General features: G+C 43.0%; 1 protein-coding gene across 2 annotated transcripts; it reads right to left on the reverse strand.

The window, feature by feature from the left end:
• Positions 1 to 703: 703 nt before the first annotated feature.
• NGDN (neuroguidin) lies at positions 704 to 8,356 on the reverse strand (the record flags this gene model as incomplete). Of its 2 annotated transcripts, XM_082852758.1 has the most annotated exons (11): positions 8,332 to 8,356; positions 7,918 to 7,977; positions 7,225 to 7,296; positions 3,607 to 3,744; positions 3,273 to 3,357; positions 3,136 to 3,188; positions 2,761 to 2,884; positions 2,505 to 2,673; positions 1,576 to 1,732; positions 1,377 to 1,434; positions 704 to 923 (listed from the first exon to the last, which is right to left on the reverse strand). In XM_082852758.1, exons 1-11 carry the CDS (start codon positions 8,341 to 8,343, stop codon positions 904 to 906), a joined length of 948 nt encoding a protein of 315 aa, XP_082708884.1. In that variant the 5' UTR covers positions 8,344 to 8,356. The 2 variants fall into 2 exon arrangements, with proteins under 2 accessions (XP_082708884.1, XP_082708885.1); XM_082852759.1 differs by lacking the exon at positions 704 to 923 and having other exon boundaries at positions 1,372 to 1,434.
• Positions 8,357 to 9,729: the final 1,373 nt, after the last annotated feature.

Genomic DNA, 9,729 nt, shown 5'->3' on the forward strand with positions numbered 1-9,729 from the left:
CTCAGATATGTAACTCCCACCAGTCTCCTGACTTGGGCTGATATGACTGAGGGGTTTTCATTCTCTTGGTCTTCAGGAATTTTCTGTCTGCCTGCTTGTTGGCATTCTTTCACAAGCTCTTTGTAAAAGGGCTGGCGTTTGCTCACTGGTAAACTGAAGACTTTGTTGAAAGAGGGTCAAAGAGGCTGAAAAACACAAGACTATACTGATTCTTCACACTCCTCTCATTCCCTCTACTGTTCTCTCCAGATAAACTCTCAACTCTCAATAACTGACCTAAGATCAGCCCTACGTCCATGCTATTTTAGAAAGAAAGGAAAAACTTTCAGAGAAGTGGAGACAAGAATAACTCTTGGTAATGAGAAAAGGTTCTATCTAGCTTTTGATTATAGGCAAGCACCAAAGGAGGTTTCCTAAGCCACTAATGCCACCTGGTGGCCAGCAAGATACATTAATAAATCTTAAAATCCATGTATTTCAGATGATCTGTATTATAATTATAACAAATCATACAGGAACTTGGGGCAACGTGGGGTTGAAAGAGTGGATTATACTACTCTAATCGCTCAATATTTTTTGATTAAATAACCAATTTTTACTTTCTGGTGAAAATGTATTATCAAAGAAAACCATATAAAGCCAAACTTTCTTATTCCCCCCAAAACCTCATCCTTCCCTTTTCCATCACCTTCTCACCAAAAATACCCCATACCCAGTGATTCCAGTCATATAATACATGTGCAAAAGGGGCTTCAATTTGTAAGTAAAATCAATTTTATTAATAAAGATCTTTCCACATGTCCAGAGCAAATAATTAATGAATTCCGAGGAAAAAACCTACATACAGTGAAATTAGAAGTATCCCAGGATGACAAAAAATAAATTAAATATGTACACCCATAATCACCGCCGCCTCCGAAAACCTGAAAGGAAGGGAAACCAAGAATGAGGCAAAGGACAGTTGGGAAAAGCCAAAGGGACAGAAAAAAAGGACATCTAGAGAGAAGGGCTCGATAGGAGTGGGTTCCCTCAGCAATACTCTCTATATCCTCCCAGGACAAAAGACTAGAAGCAGGATAGAAACTGAAATGGGATAATGGTTCCTTCAAGTGACACTTTCATAGTTTACTTAAGGAAACCTGAACAGGGACTGTGGGGCCTTCAGAAATAGAATCCAGAAATCTCTTTTGTGAATGATGCTGATTTTCATCTTGGGAAAGAAAAAAATAAATGCCCACCTCTAAAGAGATTAACACCCAGTATGGAAGAGATACTATAAAGGTTGGTAAAACCTAGGATGGCAAATCCGGAGTTGGCATCCCAATTCGTAAACCCCATCCTGCACTTGATCACCCAAGTCCTAGTCATTCACTAACCTTTTTTCTTCTGACCTTTCTTAGGTATCTTCTTCCGCTTCTTAGTAGAATTCTGATCCTGGAGACACATGGTGAAGGGAAGGAATGGCGGTGAGCTTCCAAGTTTAGTGTCCCTTCCCAAGTTCCTCACGGTAATAAGCCCACATACATTTAGCTGAAAGCATGAAGGTCACCTCCCATCACTGTATCACTTCCTCACCTCATCAAGATGAGGGGTTCCTCCTGTCAAAGCACTGATGTCACTGAAGTGCGTGAGGGAATGAATTTGTGAGCTCATGACATTTGCTCGTTTTCGCCGTCCTTTCTCCCGCTTACTGACACTTAAACGCACCATCATGCTCTCCTCATAGTTAATCCTGCCAGAGAAACACAGACACCACTTGCAGCATGCTCAGACCATAGAGGCAGAAAGTTGCAGCCAAGAACCTGGGCCCAGGTGTTTACTCATTCCACGTTCAGACAGTTCTCAAGAAATTTCATAGCAAGTCACTATAGTATTTAGTGAGGTGATACTGTGTGCTCAACACTCAATGCTCAATACTCAATGAAATGTTCTTTGCACTAGAACTTCCCTCCTCCCCAGAGATGAACTCACAGCCCATCCACAGGAATACTTAAACTATATCAGGAAATTCTTTATATTCCAGCTCCATAAACAGGATCCTCTACATGAACCTTCTCACTCAAATCTACCAACTGCAGAGATGGACACCTGGGCAAAGTTGATGAGTCTGTGTTCAACTTATAACTGCTTTTCTACTTTTCTTCCCTGAACTTATCTAGCACTCTCCATGCCATTATAAAAACGTGACTTTCCTGCTTTCTGCAGAAAATAAACAGCAGTGATAGTGAAACACAGAACTTTAAAATCCTACTAGGTGGAACTGCATATATTCTCCTCCATGTAGCACTTGCTCAGCCTGAACCCCTGGGGGAAAAAAAAAGACACTTCCCCCGCTAGTTCCTATTCTGTACTTCAAACCGCTAACTCTTAGAAACCGTCACACCAAATTTTGCACTCCACTTTCTAGATAATGTGGGTTCTCTTGGAATTAGACTTAATCATCGTCATTCAAAGGACAGGTCTCTACAGCATAGGAAACAATTTCTAACTGCAAGGACTCGGACCTGTGCTGATCCTCCTGGCTCTGTCGAGTAACATGAGGATGCCGAGCATCACGGATTTCCTCCGGAGCATCTGAGTACTGCTCCTTTAGTTCACGAATGACAGAACTGCTCAATGCCCGTCTCTTGGCTCGTTCTAGGCGCTTCTTCTCCCGCTCAGCTTCTGTTTCATCTATGTGATAAAAATCAGCAAGGGTTATCCCAGAACAGAGAAGAGAAACACAATTCATGCTGAGGAAGCAGCCTCCACAGTTCATACCGTAATGCACTGGAACCAAGCGTGGTGGAACATATTTCTTAGCTGTCCCTTTTCCAGATTTCTTCCCTGAAGCCCCAGACTGGCCTTCCTCTGCTTCATCGTCCTCCTCATCCTCAGAGCTCAACTATAAAAGGAACATAATGTCCACAAACTTAGGAAGCGTTAGTCAAACAAGTGATAAGAAAATCCAAAGCTGAAGTACTCTGGGAAGGTGGGAATACAAACAAGAGGGAGAAAGGGGAATCTCACATTCAACATTCTAAGGCACAAGCTGGGAACCAACGGTAATAAGAGAATCCCAGGAGATCCAGGAGCATTACAAGGCTCATTCAGGCTTAGATTCCTGAGGAAAATCAGGATAATGCTACCTCTTACCTTGCTCATCATATTGCTGGGATGAGGCTTAAAACGGAGTGGGTCACTCTCACCTAAAATAAAAGACCCAAGAGATTTTACAAGATCTGGAACTTTGTGAACGGCCCACACATAACCTTACAGCTTCCCCCACTTACTGAGGCTGCCTGTCACTGCCGTCTTCACCAGTTTGTCAATTTGATACTTCAGTTTTTGGTCCAAAGGACGAAGCTTTTCCAAAACCTATAATGTGGTTAAAGAGGATTACATGTCCTCCTCAAAATTAAGCATACACCAAAAGTCCCTATGTTAAGTTGCCAGATAAAGCACCTAAAATATGCACAAAGTAGAGCAAATGAAGACAAAAATGCTTTTTTTCATTTGGTTTCCTCCCTTAAACATGAGAACACCCACTTAAATGAGAGCTATTGTGTCAGTCCTGGAGTTCAGGATATAGAAACGCAGAACTCTAAGATGACAAATGCCTCATACCGTGCGAATCTCCACCAGTCTCAAAACTGCAGGATGTCCCTGAAGAGACCCTCCTGAGGCTTTGTCCAGAATGAGATGGCTCAGATCCATAAGGTACATTAACAACAGCTGATCTTTCACTTCCAAAAGGCTGAGACCCTGAGTTGAATCAAACAGTAAGAGATGCAAATTCAGTTTTAACCACAGAATAAGGAGGAGAGTCTAGGGAGAACAGGATAATTTTTTCCAAGTTCAAATTTTTTTCCATGCAGTTCATATAAGGTATCTGGAGTAGTCTCAAGGAAGTGGCTGTACCTAAAATGGCCACAGAGAAAATTATGCTAACACAACAGAAGCACAGCTTAGAGAATTACTGTATGACAATAAGAGCAGGAAAATCAATAAAGTATCCCCCAAAATGACTATAGCAAGGTTTCTCAAACTCAGAGGTATTGACATTTGGGGGACAGGTAATTCTTTGCTGCGGAGCGCTGTCTGGGCACTGAAGGATGTTCCACAGCATCCCTGGCCTCCACCCATTGATGCCATCCCCCAAGCTGTGACAATCAGAAATGTCTCCACACAGTAATGAATTTTAAATTAATTTAACCAAAACAATCACTGATTTTATCCCCATACAATGGAATTATATGATATAGGTAAAAACAATGACCTGTACATACTGACATGGACTTATCTATGTCGACACACTTTCTACACTGTATAGAAAGTGTGAATAATGTGGTTCCAATTAAGGGGGGGAGGTGAGAAGTATAATACACACATTTTATATGTATAGAAAAATATCTGAAAATAACATAATTAGCAACTGCTACCCCTGAGGATTGAGATGAGGAAAAGCAAGAAATGGAGTGCTTGTACTGCAAAAGTGGTTTCCCATCAAGCATATATTACTTTTACAATCAACGAAATAAAAAATGTACCCCAGTGATTATCTCAGAATGGTGATTACACTGATTTTTAATTCTCTTCTTTGTGATTTTATGTTATCTCCTAAACTTTCTAAAATTAAAAGTGTATTGGGGCTTCCCTGGTGGCGCAGTGGTTAAGAATCCGCCTCCTAATGCAGGGGACACAGGTTCGAGCCCTAGTCTGGGAAGGTCCCACATGCCGCGGAGCAACTAAGCCCGTGCGCCACAACTACTGAGCCTGCACTCTAGAGCCCGCGAGCCACAACTACTGAAGCCCATGTGCCACAACTACTGAAGCCTGCGCGCCTAGAGCCTGTGCTCTGCAACAAGAGAAGCCACTGCGATGAAAAGCCCTTGCACCGCAATGAAGAGTAGCCCCCGCTTGCCGCAACTAGAGAAAGCCCGCACGAAGCAACAAAGACCCAATGCAGCCAAAAAATAAATAAAATTTTTTTTTTAAAAAAAGTATTATACTTACAGGCAGAAAATCATAAATTATAAGTGTATTCTTTTAAATAAAAAAAGTAACGTGTGTAAGCAGACCTAAGCTATAGTTATTAAAAAAAAGTCACCGTGACTGCATAAAACGAAAATGAAAAAATCCACAGCCCTCGGAAGACCTATTTCAGACAGATTAAATACTCTGCCTAGGATTACATAGTAATAGGAGTACATCTGGGATTCAAACTCAGCCTGACTCCAACACCCAGGCCCTAGGTATCTGTAAACCAACATGCTAAGCTCTTGAGATCAACACTAGCATGCTACAGGAGGATGAGCAAAGGATTTAAAGACAGACAAATTGAGTTCAAGTTTTGAATTAGGCATTTAGCAGTCAAATATTGGGTAAATCATGACCTCTGTCTCCTCATCTATAATATGTACAGTAATTCCTTCCACTCCCAAAAGTAATTATGAGGCTCAAGTAAGATATGAAAGTACTTTGTAGCCTAAAAAGCACCTACTAGAAGTCTTTGATCCTGAAGGTTAATAAATATCTGTTCAGTGAATAAATATATAGTGATCTAAGATACACGTGCACAGCCCATCTCAAAAAGGCATTAAAATGGATCAAAGCATGATACCAGAATAAAGATAGCCAAGAATTTGAGAAATAGGCTCTTCTGACATGCTTGGGCATTGTCAAGTTCTAATGGGTTACAAGCGTATGAGAGAAAGACAAAATAAAAAGCGAAGATTAAAAAATGAGAAATAAGAAAAGAACGAAAATGAATGATGCGAAAGAAAAGGCAAAAAGAAGATACATTAAAAATTCGGGGACTTCCCTGGTGGCTCAGTGGTTAAGAATCTGCCTGCCAATGCAGGGGGCACATGGGTTCGACCCCTCATCCAGGAAGATCCCACATGCCGCGGAGCAACTAAGCCTGTGCACCACAACTACTAAGCCTGCATGCCACAACTACCGAAGCCCACACGCTCTAGAGCCCGTGCTCGGCAACAAGAGAAGCCACCGCAGTGAGAAGCCTGCGCACTGCAATGAAGAGTAGCCCCTGCTTGCCCCAATTAGAGAAAGCCCGCACGCAACAATGAAGACCCAACGCAGCCAAAAATAAATTAAAAAATTTAAAAAAATTCGTGTCTTTTTAAAACACAATCCGCTGTAAATCTCATGCTTAAAAATCCTTCAATGATTTTTATTAACCTACTATGATTTGCATATTTCTGTTGACCTATGGAATGCTTTGCTTAAATGATATCTTAGGACGAAAGCTCAATACATAAAACAGGTAACACCCAAGTTTTCCAGCTCAAGCAGGTATGAGGGATCCAGAGACCATTGTTTTTTTTAAATGATTTTTTGGAAGTGATCCATTTTTAAAGTCTTTATTGAATTTGTTACAATAAACTTCTGTTTTATGTTTTGGTTTTTTGGCCGCGAGGCACGTGGGACCTTAGCTCCCTGACCAGGGATTGAACACACACCCCGTGCATCGGAAGGCGAAGTCTTAACCACTGGACCACCAGGGAAGTCCCCAGAGACCTCCTTCTATACTGCCCCACACTCAATGGTCCCTGAGAAGGTTCTATAAGACCTTAATTTGAAAACTACCATATTTAATTTTAAGATAGACATCATTTTTATATTTTAACATCTCTGAAGTCAGGATACATCTTTAAATCAATGGTATCTTAGCATTATGTCATAGATTAACAAGCAACATTGTATACTCAATGTAAGTCAGTGATATGTCGCCAATTAACAGCATTTTATATTAAATGAAATACAGTTGGCCTACAAGGCTCTTCACACAGAGTGACTACTTTTCTGTCCCCAACACACACACAAAATGTACACCCAAGCACACTACACGACTCACCTCCTTTCCCAGAATATCACCATGCTTTTAGGTCTTTGTGCCTTTGCACATGCAGTTTCTTTCTATCCCTCTGACTCCTATTTATTCCTCACAATCCTGTTACCCCTCTGAGATGCCCCCGCTAATTCCCTCTGCTCCGTGATATTTAATCTTGCTCCTCAGCTCGCACAGCCGCTCATCATGACTGCTACTGCTTATACCTATTGCTTTCACCTGCCTTCTCTACTAGACTTCAGCACAGAAACTGGATCTTACTCATCTTCAAAGCTCCAGCACTAAGCACATACAAGACACTCAATAAGTCTACGATGGAAAGAATTGTTGAGAACATCAAGTCAAGGGGTGCTTACTCTTCAGTTATGTCCTACCTTCTCTGTAGGATAGGCTTTAGCTTGAACTTTTTTGGTCAGAGCTTGCACCTGTGCCGTGACAGCCATCACCTGAAATTAATCCAAATAAAACCACTGATTAGAATACATCAAGTTATCTCTGTGAGCTGTGAAGTGCAAAAGCTAAACAATGCCACCTAAAAATTATCTGAAACACTGCCTAAAGCACACCACTATCTTTTCAGTTCTGAGAAAGTACAGGAGAGATGGTTTCTGACACTTCTTCACAAGGTAGAAAAACCTTTCCACCTCTTCTTAAAGCTAAAGAGACCATCTTACCAAACCAGGGGGAGGGGCTGGGGGCTGGGACAGTGGTGATGGGGGCATTGTAGCTTTGTACCGGTTGAACTTGCAATGCATAGAACTATATAAACGTATATGAGCTAGGCACCCAAAGGGCAAATCGTGTCACCGTTTTCGGCATCGGTTTCCTTAGCTCTAAGAATAAAGAAAATTGATTCAGATGCTTTCTTTCTGGAGTTTTCTGTATTCCTTTGGACGCAGAAATCAATTACTCTGAATTGTAGCCTGAAAAGGTTTTCATTATATCATTTTGCTCTTACTGTTATGTGGTCATTCAAATATGTGCCCCCAAATCACCAAAGTTTAGAGGTGCGTCAAAGTCAAAGCCGATTCGTGACTAATCTATTCCGAAGGGGTGCCATTACTCACCTGCTCCTGGAGGTTTTTCAAAAGTGCTACGGCATTTGGCAGGTCTGACTTCAGCACCTCCTATGGAAGGGGGAGAAAAGAAAAAAACATTCTTTCCTCAGGATTATAAGACGGAACATGTGAGGTGGAAAAGCCCCCTCTCTCCTTCAAACACCCCGGACTTCCTGCCTTCCCACTCCGGTGCACATGCAGCCTCGCCTCAGAGCCCGCCAGCCTCTCAGGTCACTGGAAAGGAGCGGTAACTCCAGCCACGTCTCCCTACTACTGCTTTTGCCCCGCTGCGGAAGGGAGGGCGCCTCCCTGGAGTTATTTCCATCACCACCCTTCCCTCGCCCCAATAATTTGCCTCGAGGCACTGAGGAGAAAACAAACGTCCACAATACCAAGCCGAAGAAGCAAACACACTACACTCACCGGCGCCGCCATCTTCACAAAGCCCGCCCCTTCCAGAACTGTACTTCCTGCGAGCTGACGTTGTGTTTATAGACGAGAGGCCGCCGCCGCTTGCAAACCTAAGCCAATAGGAATAAGGGCTCTCTCACTTCCGCCCCGAACAGGATGTACGAGAGGAGGGGCCGGGTCCAGCCAATGGAATAGAAGAACTGGCTAAATTCGTCAGACTTAGGAGGAGCTTTAACGACGTAAAGATGCTATTGGAAAGAAGCATGTTATTAGTAAATTGAGTAGAATGAGTGGAGCTAAGCCAGTAAAAACTCGGCAACTGATTGATTGACAGGTAGAAAGACCCAATGGAAAAAAGGAGTTAACTGAGCGAACTGAGAACATATTGGCTCCTGGACGCCGCAGTACCCGGAGTCTTTTTCAAGAGGCTTCTCTTGCATTGCCTGAACCCGCCGCTAGGTGACGGGCCTGGGCATCTCTCTGAAAAGGCGGCCACATTATGAAGCCGCCATTTCTGGCTGCTCTTCCAAGGCGGGCTGCGCTAGATTCCTCACAGACCCCAAGGCCCTTGTGTGATCGTGGAGAAGTCATTCGATCTCTGAGCTTTTTTCATCTATAAATAGGAGAGTTGGGCCAGAGAAGCCCAGAGCCAGTTTAGACATGGACAGTAAGGACACTCACGCGCCTCATACGCACCTGGGGGCGCTGCGGAGAGACGCCCCCAGCTGCAGCCCCAACACTACCTACTAGTTCGGCGACGTGAAGGGAGGGACGTTTAACAAATGAAGCCAGTTCAGATTTACGTGACTTGCCCCTGGTCACACAGGCCCCGGCAGAACTTGGTTTAAACCCAGCCTGTGCATATATAGTATTTCGTTATGCTCTGTCTCATCTTTCCCCAATACTTGAAAGTATGTCAGCTCACTCCTGCTCTCACAGGCTGATGAAGTCAGTTGGGTGGGTATTAATTGTTCCTATCGTCTGCCTTGGGAAGTAAGCACTGCAAGGGGAAATGATGGTCTTGAATTTTACCTGCAACTGTCGAGCAGAGCTAGGACTAGCAATCAGATTTCCTGACTTGGAGTGGTCTTCTGGAATTAAACAAGGAATAACTCCCATATCTCGGCAACCAGGGTGGGAAAATCCTGGTTTCTAAATCTTTTGAGGGATTCAGGAAGAAAAAGGCAGGGCCTAGGTATCCAGTCCTCATGCCTCTGCCTCAAGCATTAATTTGCTGTTTCAGGCCCAGCATGGAAGCTCAGTGTGCCTTGACAGCCTACTCAGTCCATTAACCGATAGTTTTATACCGTTTATCAGGATTTGTATTATGAAAAGTTTCCATTTCAACATAAATTTGTGACCTATTCAGATCCTCTGCCCATTTTTTAATCAGGTAATTCTTTTGCTATT

Source organism: Leucopleurus acutus, assembly GCF_964270905.1.
Source record: "Leucopleurus acutus genome assembly, chromosome: 1".
Taxonomy (NCBI): Eukaryota; Metazoa; Chordata; class Mammalia; order Artiodactyla; family Delphinidae; genus Leucopleurus; species Leucopleurus acutus.